Source organism: Uranotaenia lowii, unplaced genomic scaffold, assembly GCF_029784155.1.
Source record: "Uranotaenia lowii strain MFRU-FL unplaced genomic scaffold, ASM2978415v1 HiC_scaffold_10, whole genome shotgun sequence".
Taxonomy (NCBI): domain Eukaryota; kingdom Metazoa; phylum Arthropoda; class Insecta; order Diptera; family Culicidae; genus Uranotaenia; species Uranotaenia lowii.
The window spans coordinates 90719-113109 of NW_026596966.1; the positions used below are offsets into that span (position 1 = coordinate 90719).

A 22391-nucleotide genomic window follows, 5' to 3' on the forward strand; every position below is an offset into this window, starting at 1 on the left:
TTGTTACAACAAAACTTAGCACACAGTGACTATTTTTTATCTGGTACGTCGGGCAAAACAGCGTTACACATCGTAACAACAAAGCTCAGCCCTACACAAGCTATTATTTGTCTGTTACGTCATACCGCATAGCATTACACATCGTAACAACAAATCAACAGTAGAATACAACAGAACATACAAAGTTTCTCTCTTAAGAAACAAGCACATTAAGCTGCTCTCGAAAGCCCCTTCAAGCTTTCTCTAGTTTGGAAAAGTTAGTAAATTCGACATTTTTCGATTCGATTCGGGCTCGAAGCTGCATATCTTCAGGGCAACATCCAATCCAATATTAATTAAAAAATGAACATTCCAAAGACAGTTTCAAATTTTTTAGAAACAACACTCAACAGTCAACCTATTGATATTACAAACATGCAATCTCAACGCAAACAAAATTGATAAAAATTACCAAATCATTCAAACATGCGGTCTGCATATAAGTTGAGTCTCAAGACAGTTTTAACTTGATGGACTTACTGCGCCATAATCGAAATCTTAGAAAAAAAAACAAGTGTACTCGAAACCGCAAAATGTGGTTTGCTGAAAGTTATGTATCTTTTGCCCTATCCTCTGTTGCGCTGTATTAGCACCAAGTGACCCGGTACCATTTACCCAAAAAGCAGGGAGTATCGAACTAACTTTTCGAAATTTATTTTCTTTTTTTTCCAGAACGTCTAATCTAGAACCGACCGCCTTCGCCGAAACTGACAGAATGCACCAAAATGCACCGGGTGGCATCTCCTCCGGAACGACCCGACTAGTAGCAGAATCAACATCAACAGTTGTGCCAACAATATCCGGTGGCATCTTCCATTGCATATCTGTTTCATTTTTACGTCCGCGGTGCCGAAATTCCCAGCTACTGCAGTCGTGCTTTTAGTTGTGTTTTTTTTACCTCTTTCTCCTGGTTTCTCTATTCAACATATTTCTGGTGAATAGTTTTTGTTTTATTTGCCGTGTATTTTTCTACCATTTCGGGGACTGCGATACGACAATTCGCGGTTACTTTTTTTCGGGCTGCTTTCCTTCCCTGTGTGGAAGGAAGGCAAAAATCCAATATCAGTAGCAAGTGAAACTGAAAAATTTTGTTCGTTTTCTGGTTGAAGATATACTATCGCCTCACCCAGCAAGCAATTGCAGAGCACAAGCGAGTTGTAACGCAAAAGTTTCCCAGAGAGCAGGAATCAAAACTTCTGCCGTCAACTTCCTTCTTCTAACTACCTACTAGGAGAAATCAGGGCAGGAGTAGCACAGAGTTTTGATATGCAAGGTGGATGTAGAAAGTAGTTCAACTCTCGTTAAGATCTGCTACACACAAACCGTTCGCAAACTTCCATCCGCCGTGAGTGTTTGTCCCGGTCAGAAGAAAAAGGCGGCAAGTTAAATTAGTAAATTGTGCTATAGAAAAAAAGTTTTTAAGGGAAGATTGTGAAAAAAGAAAAAAAAAGTCCACCAAAGAAGAAGGAAAAATAAAAGCAGAAGAAAGTGCCGAAAGTGAATCTAAAGGAAAATAATCAAGTGCAGGGGAGCCTCGGGAGGGCACGGGAAATGTATGATAACCGAGGCGGACGGAAGAAATCAATTTCCGTCTACGGCGACGAGTCTATGTGATATAATGAAGTGGTGCAAGATGATCCAATGAAAAGTAGCAAGAACTTGCACAGTGCGTCAAAGTCGTCGTCGAAATCATCGTCTTCGTCGTCCGGGTCCAGCCTCGGGGACAAGGGACGAAGATACACGGCTCCGGTGCCACCGCCGGTGGTTCCTGGGATCCTGTCCTCCGGATCATCCGGGTCCTCTAACGCGTTTCGGCTGCCTTCCTCGACGCTGCCGTCGACGGGAGGCGGAAACCGGGCCTTGGATATGAAAAAATCGCAAAAATCTTGGTAAGTACCGTTTAAGCATTTGACATTTAGGTTTAGATTCTAATCGCTGTGTCTTGGTCGAGTAAAATTTCATTAAATTTCCCTCAACTCAGCGTTTACTTCAAAACACGGTAGAAATTTGTGTATTTTATTACACACACAATTTTCAGGCAATAATCAAATCGAACTGAATGTACAAAATGTAAGCTCAGCTCATTTAGCCTGGCTGTTGCCTGGAGCTTATTTGTGTAATAAAACAAAAATAAATATTCTAACTTTACCTGGCCTGAAATTGCTTGAACCAACTTGTTGAGAACAAGTTTTTCATATTTCTTTCATGAATGGCACAGGTAGATGTTTAGTACAAAAGTTATAGATTCGGCTATTCACAATCTACTTTGGAAAAGCTAGAAGTGAGCTCCGAATAAGCTCTAAAAGTATAGAGTTATTGTTATTGAAATTTACATCGAGCCATTTTGGATTGAAATTGAGTCCTCACCATTCAAAATCGGATGACTTGGAAATTAATACATTTCTGTACGTTACGCAATAAAAGTGAATAGATTTACCCACATATCGAATCTTAACACATTAAGGATCACAAAGAAATCTAATCAGGAAACCATCAATATTCGACATTCTATATCTAAAACAACCACAAGATATAGTTCGTAATTCCACTCCTTAAGGGTGTTGTCGCTCAGACCGTGTCGAGAAAGGATTTTTTTTATCCCGGGTGGAACGGCAGGCTAATTCTATAGGGTTCTTCCTTCTCTGGCCTGAAAGTGGTTGCATCACTTTGGTACTTTTCCGGGCATGTTTTCGGAATATTTTGAGGAAAAAGAGAGATCTGGAGTCTATGCAACTCCCTGTTAGAGTTGTCTAACTGTTTACATTGGCCAAACTCGTCGCAAACAACGGGTTCAATGAATCCAGCGTAGTCGCCCACTCCATAAATTGGGGGAAAGTTATTTTCAAGTAATGTGTTAGAAAAGTTTCAAATTTGAGCGCATGGGAGTTGCTGTTCATTAGTTCCTCGTAGAAACCACCAATGAATGAAGATGACCCACCAATTATGTCGCCGCTGTTCACCTTCACCAGAAGGAAAATTTCATAAATGTACCATAGATGGGCAACATCTTGCACGAAACCAGTTGACAAAAAAGGTAATTTTGAATCCTTTTTTCCGTTTGTAAGAACGTTAAGTGTCGTGTCCTATCATACGCCATATGTTAATTGTGTTTAGGTAAAATATATGAAAAAATCAACGTACCTACTTTCACTCTTCTTGTTCTAAAATATTTTTCGAGTGTGCTACATAGCTCAGAATGGCAGAATTTATAGTTCAAACAATGCGAGAACATCACACATTCAATGGCGAATATCTCATCACAGTGAAATCGTATCGCATTACAAACTTCTACAAACTTGTTCCTTATTGTTTGAACTATGAATTCTGCAATTCTGAGCTATGTGGCACACTTTCAGCATATTTTAGAACGCAAGGAGTAAATTCATGTTAATTTTTCATACATTTTTCCGAAAATCTCCATACAAATTTGAAGTCGATTGCGTCATCTCGTGCTTCATGGCCGTTTTTACTCTTAATTCCCTTACATTTTTCAAATATTTAAGCTATTACTCCTTTTCTCGATACGTTCGATGGCTCGAACAGCCTTCATTTGAATCTTCGGAATCATACCAGATAGCACCAATTTGTTCCAAAATTATCCTGTGCGAACAAGCTTTTTCTGAATTAATTAAAAAATGTTGGAAAATTGAAGATAAAACAGCCATATCTCCAGTTTGCGTTGCGTGCGTTGGCTCAAATAACCTTCGTTTGATTCCTCGGAAAAAAACACACAAGATAAGTCTTATTTGGTTAAGAATTTTCAAGTCAGGACTTGTTTTTTTCTGAATAAATTGAAAAATGTAGGGAAATAGTTGGTAAAAACAGCCATAGCTCCATTTTTCAATGCGTGCGGTGGCCTTCATTGGATTTCTGAGAAAAAAGCACGACACATAAGTCCCATTTTGTTCAAAATTATCAAGTCTGAACATGCTTTTCTGTAATAAGTAAAAAATGTAGGAGAATTAAGATTGAAACAGCCATAACTCCATTTTCTAATTCGTGCGGTGGCTTAAACAGCCTTCATTCGATTTCTCGAAAAAAATAACATTAGATAGATCTAATTTTCTTCCAAATTTTCAATTCGAACAAGCTTGTTCTGAACTATATTAAAAATATTAAGAAATGGGTAGTAAAACGGCAATAACTCCATTTTTCGATACGTGCGGACGCTCAAACAGCCTTCATTCGATTTCTCGAAAAAAAATCACACAAGATAGGTCTCAATTGATTCAAAATTTGAAGTCCGAACATGCTTTTTCTCAATTATATGAAAAATGTAGGGCAATTGAGGGTAAAAACCGACATAACTCCATTGTACGATGCGTACGGTAGCCTTCATTCGATTCCTAGAAATAAAACCACATAAGATAAATCTTGTTTGAACTAAAGAGATGAACCAGCTGAAAGCTGAAAAACTCTTTAATAAAGATATTAAAAACAGAGTCTTTTTTGGTTTAAAATTTTCAAGTCCGAACATGGTTTTTCTGATCGATTTGAAAAATGGAAGAGAATTGAGGGTAAAACAGTCATAACTCGATTTTATGATGCGTGCAGTGGTTCAAACAGCCTTCATTCGATTTCTCGGAAAAAATACACCAGAGAGATCTTATTTGATTTAAAATTTTGAAATCCTAACCTCCTAACACTAACTTAATTTTTCATAATAAATTGAAAAGTATAGGGGAATTGAGGGTAAAATCAGCCTTAACTCCATTTTGCGATACGTGCGGTGGCCTCAACAGCCTTCATTTGATGTCTCGAAAAAAAAATCACATAAGGAAGGTCTATTTTTGTTCAGAATTTTCTAATCCAAATCAGTGTTTTTCTGGATTGTTTACACAATATAGGAGAGGATGGCGGAAGTGTTTTTTTTTTTGTTTGAAGAAAATTTTCAAGAGTTCTGAAATGGAGATTTTGGATTTTTCTGAGTTGTAAAGTTGTGAAAATTTATCTGAAAACGGAATGATAGCGCTACGTCTTCCGGATCAGCCTTGTGGTGTTGTAAAGCTGATGGAGCATTGAATCCACCTGCCGGACGGATCAACATTATTTCTCAGATAAGTAGTTTGTTTAAATTTTTTACAGATAGGTAAAGAAGGAAAAGTGTTTAGGAGATTATTTTGAATATTTTGATAAACAGCATGAAGTCGAGCAGAAAATATTTCATTGGATAAATTGCATGGTTATTTTTTGTGTAAACGCAAGTTACGGGTCAAGGAAAACCCTTTTTTGCGGTTTTTTTTCTGAAGTCAGTTGGAGATAACACCTTCGGAAAGCATATTTCCATTTTTCTCAGCGGAGCTCTTGAGTTAGCGGATAGTAAAAACAGTAGGTACTAATTTTGAATCATAAACTTAAAGCGGTTGGAAAGAAAATTCTATGTATAAATTAATGAAGTGAAAAATATTTAATTGATATAAAAATTGTCGTGGTCAGGAAGGTATGAACCTTACGTTTCACAAAAGTTCAAGATGGTAACATACGGTTGCGTTCGAACTGATTTTTCTGCCCCAAAGTGAATTGACCAAATAGTTTTAGTAGGGGATTTTATGTTGAAGCATAAGAACATACACAATTCAATTCAATGGTAATTTTAATGGCGTTTTAACGTGTGCTTCAGAAGTTTGGTTAGGCACTCAACCAAAGTAGTAGTTTGTTGATCAGGAAATATGTACATGGAAATAGTTCTGTAATTGGTTTATGTTGTTTGGGATAGGAGTGAATTAAAAACTTTTTTTTAACACGCTTTGGGTAGTTCGGATTATGTTTAGAAGTTTTAGTGCTTCGAAATTATGTTGAGTTTTCTCAAATAAGTATTTATTTTTAACTAGCTTTTTATTCACCTAGGAACATTATTAACAAAAGCATGTTCGTTCCCTCAGATAATTTCAAATGTAAATAACTTAACTTGTTTCAATGTCTCAACAACTTGAAATTATGAAATTATGAACAACTTATGGTTCCTTTTTCAAAATTATTATTAGCTGCCCAACATGATCCGAAATGTATAACCCAAACCTCTTCAATTTGTATCTCAATTAAAATCCACGCGACTTTATAAAAGAATTATTTTTACAAATTTATGTTTACACTTGGTAACAGTCGTTATTTTTTTACCACCATTTAACCTAACACACTCATGCCTGCTTCTATAGAAACTTTATGAGTCAGGAAAATAATATTTATTGTTCACCGTAACACTAGTCAAAAGTGTCTCCCAACCAATTCCTTTAACCCCTCTCCCAACCAAAATTATTTTGCTAGGATGCAGAGGTGACCTCGGTCCTAAAGCACAAAATAGATCTTTCATCCTTTTTCTTTTTTCCAATCTATCCATTGACTACTAGGACGTGGCCGGCGCCGTTATTGACGGTCAAAGAGAGAGCATCAGTTTTGTGCAGTGTGAATGAGCTGCTAATCCCAAGCATCATTCATTTGACCTCTGAATAAAATTGATGGCCTCGGTCAATCACGGAGTAGCAACCATTGGCGATGTGAAACTTGTTCTACTGAGCCACGCCAGCGATCATGGAACTCGAAGTGATAGTTATCATAATTTGATTTTTTGATAAGTCATGCATACATTTTCTTCAACCATGCATTTCGGGTTTTACGATTCAAGGTGGATGTGAGTAGTTAATCAAGCTAAGCTAAGCATTGTTTACACAATATAGGAGAATTAGAGGTTAAAAGGAACTGTATCTCCATTGGTAAGCTCGTGCGGCGTCTGAATTTAAGTCCAATTGATTTTTTGGACATTTTCACTAAAAGGAAGTACATTTTCATAGATTTGGTTCATGTAAGAGGAAAGATATTGAATTTCTTGAGATATTTTATAAGTTACAGAAGATTTGATTCTTTACTAGAGGAGACTTGATCCTTAATTCAGGGTGCCCTGACCCTAATCAAAAATCCAGTTAAATCTAAAGATAAATGTTCCGGTGACTATTTTTTGCCATATTAGTTCTCATTTCACAGTTTCTAAGTATCAGACCAAGAGAATTCTATAAGTTTGTCTACTACCCTAAAGCCATTGCATATTTTAAAGCGCAATTTTCTAGTTTTAAGATAAATACAGTATTTTTAGTCCTTTTTAACAGATAATTACTGGATAAACATAAGTTATTGAACAGATATTAGTAATGTCAAAATAACCAATGATCACGATCCATTCAGAAGAAAAATATATCTCTTTGGGCTCTAGGGATAAATTATACCCATAACATACATTTTGGAAAACTTCTTCTTAAAAAAAAGTTGAGAGTTTACCATTGCTTAGAAAATATGGCTTGATGGAGTTCATATTATATTCTAACGATTGACATATTGGAATAAATATTTTTATTATATTTTTTCATGTGAGAAATATTTTAAAGTGAAAAGATCTTCAAATCACTTTTTGTAAAAAAATTTCAAAAAAAGTTGAATAACACGAAAAATAAAATATTGAAAATTAGTTGAGATAATAGCATTGTTGTTTTGTTCTATTTGTCATGTTTTGCTAGAACCATTGATATTTGTAAGACATTCCTGTTTCGAGATATAGCAAAGTAATCAATTATCCTCAGGGATCAAGTATCCTCATTATCCCCTACTTGGTTAAATTGGTTGCGGATCATGGGCAGCAGGAGACGGTTTAGGCATTCTCGGACGTAAACAACTGTATTCATTGTGCCAGTATTCACGAATGTTTCGGAAAGCATGTCTCACTTCTATACTGCTTGCCAAACCATTCCCTTTTCACCGATTTTTTCGGTAAAAATTGATGTCTCCATCTCGACTGGTAATTTGGAGCGTTTTTGAATCAAACTTGCAATAGGTTTCGTCGTCGATAATAACGCATCCCGATTTTCCACACAGCAGTTGATCATATAATTTAAGAGCTCTTGGTTTGACAGAAGCAGCCTGTTTTGACTCCCCTTCGGCAATCTTACTATGGCACGATGGAGGTGCGGAAAAGGATGCCACTATTTTTGCTACATTCCGAAATAAGGCAGTCTTCCTATTGGCATAAGCACGCATGACTTTCCGGTCCAATGTTTTGTCCACCGGACCAAGTTTTCGCTCAGATTTTTTTTTCTATTCACGAAGCTGTTTTCCTCTCCATACTTCCGAGTGCATTACTTCTTCAATTTTCGTCAAGTGACTCAGCGAAGTGTAGGGGAAAGCACTTCTTTTGTGCATTCAACAGACACTCGGCTGTAAACTCGATTCCGAGTGTACAGAAGGAGGTAATGAGGATTCTTCGCTCTCTTTCCGGCTCCTCGAGTTAAAACGAGGTGTGTATCCTTTAAGCACTGACTATACTATACCTACCGGACACTCGATTTCGTTCGTTGGATAATTTTTCCAGCAGTAAACACTGTCGTTTCCAGAGTGCGCATCGATCGCTTTTGATGAAACGCTATCTCATAAGAATGAGTCGATTTGGGATCATTCTTGAATTTATCAAATCCTGTGGTCTAAAAAACTTCGTTTTGGTTCTAAACTCGTTCATGATTTTTTGCAAAATTGAATATTTTGTACTAAAAAATCTTTGTTTCTTCTGTGGAGCCGAGCCTGCTGATGGTTGGTTTTTGCGCCAAATTTATAAATTCTCTAAAGGAAATTTTCCGCTGATTAAATTTGTCCAAGACCGTAAGTTCGTATCTTGTTAGGCAAAAAAGTTATAAATTCAATTGACATCACTGCTAGTGCCTCGTGAGGTATTGCATGAAAAGTACACAGCAAAAAAAGTATTGCGATATTACATCAAATACCTGCACATAACTTGAGTCGCAAATGGTACCTAATTTTACATTGTCTTGATGTACCTGGCTATTTGGAGTCAAAGAATATGTTTTGTACCGCTGATCCATATGGGCCAAATTTGCTAAAAAATGAAAAATGATGAAATTATTTTCCAAGCTGTGGGTTTGCTTATATTTTTAATTAATTTTGGTAGTACTTACAGGCCAAACAAATGTAGCTGAAGTCCGCAATCCGTTTCTTAATTATTGAAATGACTTCAAATTTGAACGTCAACAGAGGAACACATTGACTACTTGATGCGATATCACATTGAAGGTTGTGATATTACACTTCACGACGTATTCGCATTGTATACATCATTTAGATGTATTATCACGACAGAAATCTGTAATCTCCCGAAATTACATCATCCATCGTTACATTTTTTTTTGCTGTGTAGTCATGTAATACCTCGCTAGGCACCCAGCAGTGATGTCAAATTTATTGAATTTATTGATTTTCAATGCCGAAAGACAAACCCTTGTTCTCTTCTTCAGAAATAAAATTCGATTCAGGACGTATACCAAATATTGCAGCGAAGCGATACCGAAATGTTTCGAAATTTTTTATTGAGGAGAATATTTCCAGAGGTGTGTCAAAGGCAACAGCTGGCCCTGCTACTTAATATAAGAAAACTATCGGTTGAGCCATCGGCGTACAGGCCAATATGTCTTCTGAGTTGGAGTGGTTGTAGAAAAAATAATCGTGGAGGAGGTCGAGTTAATCTCGAGGTGTTGACATTGAGACCCCTCCCCCCAGAGGGAATGAAGTTATCTGCGGGGATCCGCAGATTTGTGTTTTATCCGTGTCCTTTTGTCATTCAAAACTCGATTTTTAGAATTCTATTTGTTCTTTGGGTGTACCATATCGCTTTTTTCAATACCAAAATTAAATGCGATTTTCAGTGTACGATTCGTTCTTTGGGTGTACCTATCTGATAGTACCAGGTCTTCATAACAGACATCAGACAGATTTATATTCCGAATAGATTGATTCCCAGTGGACCCATGGACCGTGGCCAATGCTTATCGGATGCTGGATGGAAAAGTTTCTCTGCTCACATCTGGTTGAACAACAGTTCGCCGGCGGCTACCGGAGATAGAATCCCGGAGCGACCGCCGGATCGGATCGAAAGTTTATGTTTGTGCTCATCTTCTTTATCGGTTCCCTTGCACCTTGTGGCGCTCTTTAGTATCAATCGCTTGGGAGGTGGTCTGCAAACTTGTGCCCACCGAAATAAACGATACTTCCTGCCTTTCTGGAAGATTGTTCTCTTTGCCAAGCGTCACGGTAGCCTTGCAGTGGGCTGAGCCACATTAAAGGATGCCGGTCCATTTCTTCGGACAGATTATGCGTAACATTCTGGAAAGGCGAATGTTTAAAAAAAATTACTCTTAACTAAGTCAAATATCAAAAGAAATTTCAGCTCTTTCGCTCTGTTATTCCAATGCTAAGGAATATTCCGACAGGTCCTTCAGAAAAGGGATTCCAAGGAAGATTCCTATCATAAAGAGACCGGGATTCGCTTGGCATAAGAAGTTTGGAAGTTGGAATCCCCCCGCGTCGCAAAACCCAAGTTCATTGGACCAGGGGGGTCGGGTGAGCTTTTACGGAATTAATACTGTGTTCAGCAATGAATAAATTAGCATGCGAAATTGATGCGTGCTGCCTTGCCTGCTGCCTGGTTTCGGTTGTCCAAGGGATTTTCCCTCCCGATAATATTAAATTACGAGTCGAGGTGAATGTCGGCTTGGCGCACGTCTGTCGGCTCAGGGAACTCGGTTTTTGCAGCTCGGTTTTCCCTTTTGATTCTCATTGCACCGGAATGGCTGAAGAAGGAAGTGTAACATTTCGAAAGGTCGAATTTTAAATTGATCTGGTAAGTTGTAGCTGTTGCATCATCCTACCCCGCGAAGTAACACAGCATTTTATCGTTAAGCTGTTGTTTTATCTACTGGTTCCTTTGAAAATCTATTCCAGTATCTATTTTTCTTGATTGTTGGAGCAATTGAAAGAAAATGTTACAATGTTGTAGAGTTTTCTTGATTAGATAATGGCCTTTCCCGAATTATCTTATTATAAAAATTGAATTTGCACAATCATTCTCCCTCCTTAAGTAATCCCATAAGCTCAATAAAGAGAAACGTACATATTTTTATATCAGTAAGGCTTTTAGTTTCGGTGTCATTTTAAATACCTTTTCTGTTATATTTTATATGGAACGTTAATCTGAACAAGAGCAAACGATATATCATATAAACGAACTTCAAAGCGGAAATTGAAAGATATTTTTCCACCAATCCTTACCACGAGTCAAACTCGTCACAAGATGTTTATATATTTTAACACGTGGGAATAAGGCTGTTCTATATCGAATATTCTTTTTTTTCAACGAGTCCAGTTCGTAGTTTTGGCTCGCTTGCTACAAATTTCTACCAATCAATTTCTGTTGAAAGCTAAAAAGAGACTGATTTTTTGAGTCAGACTTGTTTTATGTATTGTTTGTTTTTTTTAATGGCTCATTTCACTCCTTACTATCGCTTAAATATATGCAACCTTTTGATCCACAATAAAAGATTTGAAACGGATCTCAGTATTGGAAAGCAATTTTGGCAACATGAGTTCATTACGAGTTAGGCGTCAGTTTTCGCTCATTTGAATAATTAACAAAGACCACGACTCAGACTCGTTCGATGCAGCCATTCAACGAGTTCAACACGACAAGTTTTAGTCGAAGTTTTCGTTTTTTGTCGACTTTAAGTTCATAACCACGAGTCAGGCTCGTGGTTTTCATTTATTTGAGCCATAAAACAAATGCCACGAGTAATACACGTTTTATTTTTTGTTCATAATATTCTGGTGAAGAAATTTAATTGAAAAGGCTGAAGGAGGATGCTCCAGATGTATTAAGTCAAAAGTTGTGAAATAAAGTTGATGATTCGATTATCAGTTGTTCAATTTTATTTTATCGAATTATCAAACAGATGACAGATCATTTCAAAACACATGCCAACCGTAAATCATTAGCGATAAGTATTGTGTCAGTATCAGGGTTTATATCGCTTCAATCACTGAACAAGAAGAATGTCACAAAAATGAAAAATTGCCTTTCGACGTTGGATTGAAAGAAGAAAAAAACCTAGTTCAATCGCCTTTACTCTCACTTCCTTTTCGATAAACAAGTAAACTGTTCCAACTGTGGCAAAGAAGAACCGATATTGCTAGTTTGGAACCGAACGCTCATGAATAACAAAACGAAGATATTGAATGAACGAACCAACAAATAGAAAGAAAAACAACGACGATGTAACCGCAGTCAATATTCCGACGCTCGCTGGAAAAGTTAACCAAACAGAAGCTGCCCAGCCAAATAAAACACACCTAAAGTGGTAGCGACTGTGCGGGGGATGGAAGAAAACAGCATAAATGCAAATATTATTTGCAACTTGCGTTTTGTTTTGGGAGTCTCGGCAGAGTCTAACTAGTGGAGTGAGAATCGATTCGTGATGAAACAAATCCTCCCTAGCAATTGTCGTTTTTCTATCCATTTTTCTGTTTCAATGCTGCAATTTTGCAGCATCGTCGTTTGGACGTTGAAGGAGGTGGGTGGTATTAGCTTTGCAGTGCATACACTGATAGATTGGTGTTGGTTGCACTTGATGCGCCTTGTTAGAGTGGTTCAGATTTCATTGCTGAAGATTTGATTGACTGTACAGTATTCATTAAGAAGAACCATTCTAAAGGAAAAGGAGGATGGTCGCAAATCATCTGCTATGTTTACGAGTGTATAGGTACAGCAGCAAACCCGATGCACTTCTGCGATTCATCTTCATCACCCCATCTCGTTTGCTTTGGGTGCTTTCCGTTGATATACATTTATTTTTTGCACTGCTCTGCCGATGTGCATTATGGACCGGCACGAAAAGATGGAAGCCAAAAGGTTGCCTCGAATTGCTGAGAGTCATTAAATCGCAGTCTGAAATCAGCGATCATCAGGCTTCCCGCTCGCAAGTAAAGTAATGCAAAATAATTGTACACCAGATAATGAGAAGGTGAATTGTCCTGGGCAAGGTTGAGGGTTTCCTTTTCTGTGCAATAGCAATGCACATTTTCTATGCTGTTTAAGGCATTTGAGCTGAGTTCAGGTTACCCCAAGTTTAATGGCGTATAGAAATTCGCGTGTATTTCGAAATTTCACTGAGTTTTACATCATCTATCATTGTCAATTTCAAATGAGAACTAATGAGACTCGTATTTTTCGCTTGTTTGTAATCAATTTGGTCAAAACCATGAGTCGGGTTCGTAATAACAGGACTCGTAAGGAGTTTGACTTCTTACTACGTGTTAGGCTCGTTGTTTCCGTTTATTTGGGTCATCATCAAAAACCATGAGTCAGATATCACGAACATTGATAGCTTGTGTATCGAACATTAAAAATCTGAATCAGGAAATTTTATTTCTATTGTCTTCAATCTGACGTACACACCTGAAGAAACTTTTTACTCTAGCTAGAGGATTAATATGAGCTTGACCCTTCACAAGTCAGATTCGTTCTTTACGCTAATTTGCCACCATTTGAATTTGTCATGAGCAAAACTACGCATATGACCTTAAAATACGAGGCAGGCTCGCTCATTAAGATGTAGACACGAGTCTGACTCTCGGCCCATGGCTAAGCTCGTTTGTTCGCCTATTTTACTCTTAACCCTCATCCGTCCCAGAATTTTTCACCCGTTAGAGTTTCTGGAGTGCCAATTTGACACTCCTGACTAAAAACACTATATCTTTCTTGTTTCTCAACTCTCTCTTTTACAAAATTTAAAGTTTTGGAAACCTTTAATGTCCCTCAAATGTGTTTTTCAGACAATATTAAGCCCCTTTGGAGCTTATTCTGCGACTCAAGTGACGTGACTTACGAAATTTCATATCTTTTTGCTGGCTTAAATAGCCTCTCTAGCCTCGAAATTTTCGTTCGGATGGTTTTCAGAACTCATTGATACAAAAATTTCTTTTCTGATTCATTTTCTGGAGTCAGTACGAAGAAGTGAAATTTCGTCGAGTCACATCACTCGAGTCGCAAAATAAACCCCCAATGTATGTCACATTTTTATGCATCATATTTTTGTAAAGTATCGCAGCGCTATAATCGGTATAAAATTGCCTTTCTGGTGAATATAAATTTATTGCGGAAATCTTGCGTTTATATACTCAAAATCCAGTGTAAAGTCAAAGATATTATATTCTAAAAGTTTAATTTAAGGGTTGGAAAATCTAAGAAATTGCAAATTGACAAAAAATTGCAAAAAACAGTTACCTTTGAAAATTCGTCAAAAAATCTGTGTTTCATATTTTGACAATCTAAAAAAGCCAAAATGTGCCAAAATACGTTTACTTTCTAACCCACATTTGAAAATTCATCTGGTGTGACTTAAACAACTCGTTTTGAAATATTTTTGCATTAGATTTTCGATCAAAGAATTAACGTTTAAAGAGGAAAGTCCGGTAATATTTTTGTATCGAATTATCGATTCAGGTATATGTAAAAAAAGTACTTTTAAATTCTTTAAAGTACTTTCTTTAGTTTTTAAGGGGACTTTTTTAAGGTATAAAGGGGTCTCCCTTGAGTCCTTGAGGAGGCTCTAAAGTTATAAGGGAACTTCCTTGAGTTATCGATGGTATCTTCTCGAGTTCTTGTAAATCTTCTAAGTTCAAAAAGAGATTCTCTTGTGGTCGTGAAGGAATTTGTTTGTCTTCTTGTTAGGATCTCTTGAGGTTTCCTAACGAGGTTGCATTGAGATTGTTTCAAGCGGGCATGTCTTGTGTAACTGGGGTGACTCTTTCAGGGTGCCCAGCGGACCGGGAAAATCGGAAAAACTTGAAAACCCCGGGAGTAGAAAATGGAACCGGGAAAACTGGGGAAAACCTGGAATTTCGAATCAAAAGCGGGAAAATTTTTTTTGGATAGTTTCTTTCCATGTATAAAACTGATGAATCCCAACCTTATTATCTACTTTACATTTAATAGTCGTTTATTGTAAGATGGCAAAACCTTCAAGAAAAGCGGAAAAAAGTCGGAATTTTGATAATTTTTGAGGCCTTTGTGGGACAAGTCCTGCCGTTGTATCTTTTTCGAAAAATTCATGATATTTACGGCTTATGTTCTCCTTTCCTTGACACCTCATGTTTCTTTAATATGTACTTTCCATCACCTTAGAAAATTTGATTATTTTCAGATACAAAGATGTAGGTACCAAGACGAATTCATAACATTAGTATTGATTTCGGAGTTTTGATTTCATGATTAAAATCGATAAAAAGTTGGGAATTTCTTAAAAATCGAGATTTTTCAGCTCAGCGCATACATTTCATTTCCAAAATATTTTACAGACAATAAAATATCTAAGCGTCGTAGAAAAATATTTCGAGCATAAACTATTTTTAAGCTCACGGACACTGTGCACTGCAGTGAGTATTGAAAAAATGTCTATAAAATGAATACAATTTTAATAACTATGAAGCTTGAAATAGTTGAAATTTGGTACATAACTTTTCTGGTGTTAGTTGATGGAAGAATGGCGAATATAAATCTTCACATCTGGATGAATAAATGAATGAAAAGATTAAAAAAATTCAAAATATTGCGACTTTTTAGTTGTGATGTGAAATCATTCAGTTTTCTACTTAAACCACATCTCGAAATTAAGTTTCCTGCTTCAGATATATCGAATCATACCCTACTCCAAAAATAGTGTTCAAAACTTTATCAGATGCTCATTATTTTCAAAATAACACGTGATGCTGAATCGACACTAGAAGGTGGAAAAAATAACAATATTTAGTGTGATTCATTTAATTCTGCGCTTGTATTTGCAGCCGCATTCTTCATTAGAACAAAAATGTCATTCACAACAGATTGAATTACAGAATTGCCGAAAATTAGAATTTAAATTAAAAGTAAATTTTACCTAACAATAGGTTTCAAAAATTGAAATAAGACTTCAAATAAAAAATTCGAATACACTGTTTTGAGGTCGGACTGAAAATTTGGACTCAGGATTTTGATAAATATGTCTTTGTAAATTTATTTTCGGCATATCGGTGAAATTTATATTCTTGAAGAAAGAATATCAGAATTGAAAATTGATAAAGATGGATAGAAAAGTGAGGAGAAAATTTACAGATGTTGAAAAGCGCAAAAATGCTCTTTCGGTCTTTTCAACATCTGTAAATTTTCTCCTCACCTTTCTATCCATCTTTAGAAATTTTCCATTCTGATATTCTTTCTTCAAGAATATAAATTTTACCGATATACCGAAAATAAATTTACAAAAATCAATTAACGGTGGGTAACCTATCTTAAAAATGATAAATATGTCAGAATTGAGATAAATAGATTCAGAATCCGGCAACTAACGCTCAGGCTCTTAAAACGCATTAAAAAAAAATTAAAAGTGTCCAACAAAAAATCAGATTCCTGAATAGAAAATCGATTCAAAATTACAGAATGGTTAGTAAAACAGAATTCTCAAAATGGCAGAAATCAATCAGAAGCAATTAACATCAAACTTGAAATTAAATTTAGATTTATGGATCTGTTATTCAATCCGAAATTATCATGCATAATAACCGTATTTAACGGTGTAAAGGACACAGTTTTCGCCAACATTTCTAGACCAAAAACGGTGCTAAATTTAAAGCAAATTTAAATTTTTGAAAAAAAAAGTTGCTCAAAAAGCGATTGCGTTGTATATACCATTTTATACGATACATTTCTAATGTCAGAATTAAAGAGCCGGAGCTCTATAATAAACAATAAGCATGAGAGTAGAAAAAAAAACAATTTTGAAATCAAATTGAAACAATATTTTATCAAGTGCAAATTTAAAAAAGTAGTTTCTCTTATAAAAAACAAATTTGAAAATTTTGGTTGAGGACGAATGAAAGATAACAATTTTTAATGCGACTTCGCAAGATAACTAGAACTATTCTCTTGCTTTCAACTTGCAAATACCATTTAATGTAGAACAAACATCACCGTAATATGAATAACGCAAACAGGAGTACGTACAGGAAAAAATGCCCAAACATATTTTTTTAGATTTGAATTCAATAAAAGCGTTTCTTTGGACTCTTCAAACATTTTTTAGATCATTTAATATATTTTCTACCGCTTTCGTAATTTTTTATAATTTTCTTTTAAAAATTTTCTTACATTTATATGACTTGATAATCAAGGTTAAAAAAGTTATAGAATTTAAAAATAAATATTTGTTTTAAAAGTGAAATAACAAATGAAAATAATCAAAAAAGAACAAAAATTTCACTGAGCTTTAAATTAAAAATAAACGAAGTCTTAGGTAACTTTTTTGTGGAAAAAATTATCAATATTTTTAAACTTCAAACTTGAAAATATCAAAATTGCGCGATTTTCTTTTCTTTTGCACATGATTTTTGAAGTTATCAATTTTCAAATGATACTAAACATTTTGCCGGGACTTGTTGGGAACATAAACAAACCACTATTTACAAAAAAAATCAACGTTTAAAACAAAAAATAAATAAAAGAATTTTCAAAGCACTGTATACTGTCTCTATAATTATATATTTTTTTATCTATTATACTTAAAATTATTCAAGATCCCTCCATTGAAGTTCTCCATTTCAAATTTTCATTTTTAGTCACCTAATAAAGTTTTATTCATAGATTTGACTTAATCGCGCTGATTCAACGATTTGTAGAAAAAATCTATCTCATAAAAATACTAAAGTTTTCGATAGCTGCTTCGATAGAGCTTATAAACAAATCAGATGCCAAAAAATGACCGGTTCATGCTGCTAAATTTATTCAAAAACAAATTAACATTCACATAAAAGTAACCGACAAAATTTCAATTTTGAGTTTTTGCCAGGTTTTTGGATGAAATACTCCTGTGTGCAAATTTGAATTTAATTTAAATTTACTGAAAAAAATCCTCAATGTCTACTTTCTTGGTACAAAAAAACTTCAAAAAACACATTCAAGTTTAACTTTTAATCAAATGTCTTCTTTTTTGGTCAAAAATTCTGATAAACATATTCGAGGTTAAATTTCATTAAAATGTTTACTTTTTGGTCAAAAATCCTGATAAACAATTTGTGTATTTTAAGACCTGGAGAGATGAAATATCAAATAAGAAAACCGGGAAAAACAGATAATTTGAAAATGAAAACTCGCTGGCCACCCTAAAAAAGTTACGAGTGACAAGAATGAATTACCTTCGCGAGTTCTGAACTGCCTTTCTTGATAATTTGAAAGGCATTTTAAAAGTTCCTAAGAATACTGTCTCAAAATGCTGCGAAAAAACTTATAAGTTCATGAAGGGACTCATTTGGCTTATATTTAGGTTTATTTTTCGATTTTCTTAATTTAATAACGAGACTGTCTTCAGCTTTTAAGGCGACTGATATAAAGAGCCATGTATTTCTAGGACTTTGTTCTTTTCAGTTTCTGAGCAAAACTTTGAGTTCCTGCTGAAAATATCTTGAGTTTAAATAGAAACCTTTACTAATTCCTAATTTCATGACGAGACTGTTTAAAGGAACTGTTTTTCGCTCACGGGAACAGGTTGCGAAAACGCTTTTAAGTTTCTTATGCGTTCTTTTGAGAATTCTTTTGATATCATGAAAGACTCCCTTAAGTTCATGAGGAAAGTTTCTTGAGTTCATAAGGAAACTCCCTCAAGCTTTTGAGGGAACCTAATTGAGTGTCTGAAAAGACTGTCTTAAATTTATGAGGGAACTCTCTTTAGTTCCTGGTTTTTTATGAGTAACTGTTCTTGAAAATACTCTTTTGAATTGAGTTACTGGAACTAATACTGGAACAAGAATAGGAGTTTGTTGATGAAGCAATGTTGAAATAGCATTAATATGATTAATTCGAAGAAAAATGTTAGTTATTTTTAAACAAATGCTTCAGGACTCTTTTGAGTACCTGAGTAGACCTCAGTTTTTGAGAGCACTTTCTGGAATTGGTTAAAAACTCTGTTATACATTTGATTCAAAAAACACGAGTCTGACTCGTGTTACGAAAACTCGTCATTAATAAATCTAGAGTCTGGCTCCTAACTACGAGTCAAGTTCGTTGATTTGCCTGTTTGAGTCTTGAAGCAATACTAAATAATTCGAGTATGACTCGCATTGAATTTGCTTTCCCCTTTTTATCCACTTTTAAGTAGTTTTTCCAATGATTTTACTTTTCCGGGCTTCACGGTATTCAAGGTATTTTTGGCTTCACGACAGTAAGAATGACGAATCTGACACTTCACCATGAGTCAGACTTGTACTTTGCGCTGGTTTGCCATCATATTACTCATCAAAACCATGAGTCTGACTTGTGGTAAGAAATTTTTGTCATTACTACGAGTGACTCTTTATTATGAGCTAGGATCGTTAGTCTGTTCATTTGAGTCTTGAACAAAAACGACGAGTCAGACTCGTAGCATGAAATTTTCTTCTTTTTTTAAAACTATAAGTCTGATTCTCTACTAAGAATTCTACTCACTTGTTTGTTCATTTGATTCTTATCATAAACAACGAGTCAGACTCGTGTTGAAATTTTTTTCCTTGAAAAAAAAACTTCACAGGAGCTCAACTGAAATCATCTTTAATTTTTTTGCGAGCAACATCATTGCCACTGATTAAAAATTAATCAACGTAATCAAACAGCACAAATTGTGGCGTCCCACTCCGTTAATCTCCGGGGGCTTAAATTCACTCAACACCAATAAAAATCACCGGGCGCACCGAGATATTATCGAGAACGGGGGACACACCGAACATTCCGATAGCGAACCGCACCGGTCCTCTCATTGTTCGGTGCGGTTTGACTTTTACCATCGAAAAGTAGATGAAATCACCTGTGATTCAATTATCGTGTAAGCCAGCGCAAAGCGGAGGACCAGAAGCATGAAATCCATAGATGCCATCATCCGGACGTATCGGAAAAGCACCTATAGCTAGGCCAACAACAACTCTCAAAACGGACAAGAAGAAAAAATAATCAACGAATAGGACGAAAAAAGGGAACAGAAACGGGCAAAAAAGTCGTTCCGTCAAGAGGCTAAACGGTCCAGAAAAGCGTAGCCCGGCATTGATTTTCCTTGATTTTGCTTTCCCCGGCACTTGTCCGGGATTTTTAGACTTTGGCGCTGGAGTGGCATCATTGGACAAAGAGTAATTTTCCGGCAAGGTTAGGAAGAAATGTCGAATGCTGCTGCTGCGGTGTAGAGATAGTGGGAACAATCTTCTGGCTAAGAACGAAAGTAGACGAGCAACACAAAAAAAACATCTCTTCCGATAATGGAACTGATTGGGGCAATGTCACGTTCGGAACGGATTTCCTTTTGCTCCACTGGCTGGATGGGATCCCGAAGATGACAGCCGCTGCTTAAAGCTCCGCACTTCTATGGATATCACGGAAGATGAGAGCAAATTTAGTGCTGTTTAGGTTCTTTTTTTTCGGGAGATATTTTATGGCCTGATGGTGTTTGTATTTTTCAATCGTTGAAAATGGTCGGTAGGAAAAAGGAAAATAAGTTGAAGCTAGGTGTTATTTGTGAAGGACGAATTAGATTTTCCAATACAGTGAATCAGTCCATTTTTCTTTATTTGAAACTAGCTTACCTGGTGTGCTTTGCTACACCTTCCAAAAATAAAAATCCAATTTCCAAAATTTTCTGGAAATTATTTTAATTTCGTTTTTTATAGGCATTATTTTAAAACAAGTCAAAACAACAACATTAAATTTCAACATAAATCATAAGCAACAGCTACAAAATGAGACCTGCAACTGGAGTTTTGAATTGCACTACAAAAATGATTTAATCTTATTTTCTGAAACTTGATTCCTAAATTAGATTTCCAAGATCTGGAATTTCTGCTCTGTTTTTATAAGCTCCATCGACTTTTCCACATTGCAAGGCAGAAGGGTCTGTAACATTCATAAAAAACATATTTCGTACTCAAATTGCTTCCCATGTCAAATTTGATTCTATTTGCTTAATTACTGCTCCAGTTATACCAACAAAACTGTGTTGGAGCCCTCTCCCCACTTCCTATGTACTCCCTGGAAGATGGATGATGTTTCAAATAGTCATAGATCCATTTCTTGTACCCAAATAATTTCCTATGTAATATTTGGTTCCATTTGTTAGATAAGTTCTTGATATACGCCAAACAACTTTATCGCCAATTGAAGAAGAAAGAAGTCTCAAATAAGCATATAACCATTTCTCGTGTCCAAAAACCCTCCCATACCAAATTTTGTTCCATTTGATTAGCACCCCTCCCCCACTCCTTTTTTCTTCTTCCTATCAACCCACTGGAAGTAGCGGTAGTACCAAACATTCATAGAAATATTCCTCGTACTCAAATACCCTTCCATTCCAAATTTGGTTCCATTGGCTGGATAAGTTCTCGAGTTATGTAAAAAAATTTTTTTCCACTGGAAGAATAGAGGGTTCTTCAAATTTCATAGAAAATATCATAGGAAGATCCCAATTCGCCTGCTTGCTATCTCCTCACTGGATGGAGGGAGGGTACCAAATATTCATGGAAATATTCCTAGTACCCAAATAATCTCCCATGCCAATTAGTCTAATTTGCTTGATCAGTTCTCGAGCGCGGAGCGATGCAAACATTTGTCTTTTTTTGAGAGACCCCCTCTTCCCCCTTCCAGTGAGAGAGACAGACAGACAGACAGACAGACAGACAGACAGACAGACAGACAGACAGAGACAGACAGACAGAGACAGACAGACAGAGACAGACAGACAGAGACAGACAGACAGAGACAGACAGACAGAGACAGACAGACAGAGACAGACAGACAGAGACAGACAGACAGAGACAGACAGACAGAGACAGACAGACAGAGACAGACAGACAGAGACAGACAGACAGAGACAGACAGACAGAGACAGACAGACAGAGACAGACAGACAGAGACAGACAGACAGAGACAGACAGACAGAGACAGACAGACAGAGACAGACAGACAGAGACAGACAGACAGAGACAGACAGACAGAGACAGACAGACAGAGACAGACAGACAGAGACAGACAGACAGAGACAGACAGACAGAGACAGACAGACAGAGACAGACAGACAGAGACAGACAAACAGAGACAGACAGACAGAGACAGACAGACAGACAGACAGACAGACAATTTCGAACTCTACGTCAATTTGTTATTGCCAAAATGAAAATAAAAGCTTACAATAAGCTTACCTTTTGGAACTGATAGGACTATCTGTTTCAGTAAACCTTTAATCAATATGAGGTGTTGAGCAAAATGAGAGATAAAAAACTATAATTTGTAATGCGCTTATCAGTTTCTAATCGTTTTTATCTTTTTTCTTTTCAGGTGAGTTCCCGTTGCAGTAGTAAAATTTAAAAAAATAGCTGAGGTAAATTCATTTGAATTGAACTATTTTCTTAATCCAGTGGTACTTACATATACTCATGATCTCTGTTTCTCTAGGATAGAATTTCAATGTGATGTAAATCGTTTCTCTGGATAA

At 36.1% G+C, this 22391-nt stretch overlaps 1 protein-coding gene across 1 annotated transcript in view; it reads left to right on the top strand.

Annotated features, from left to right (window-relative positions):
* LOC129759070 (uncharacterized) overlaps positions 1-22391 on the top strand; it is a 160172-nt gene that overhangs the window by 33395 nt on the left and 104386 nt on the right. The window contains exon 3 of the mRNA XM_055756484.1: positions 712-1928. Within this exon, the coding sequence (XP_055612459.1) occupies positions 1681-1928 (248 nt within the window). The 5' untranslated portion in view covers positions 712-1680. The remainder of the gene's footprint in view (positions 1-711; positions 1929-22391) is intronic.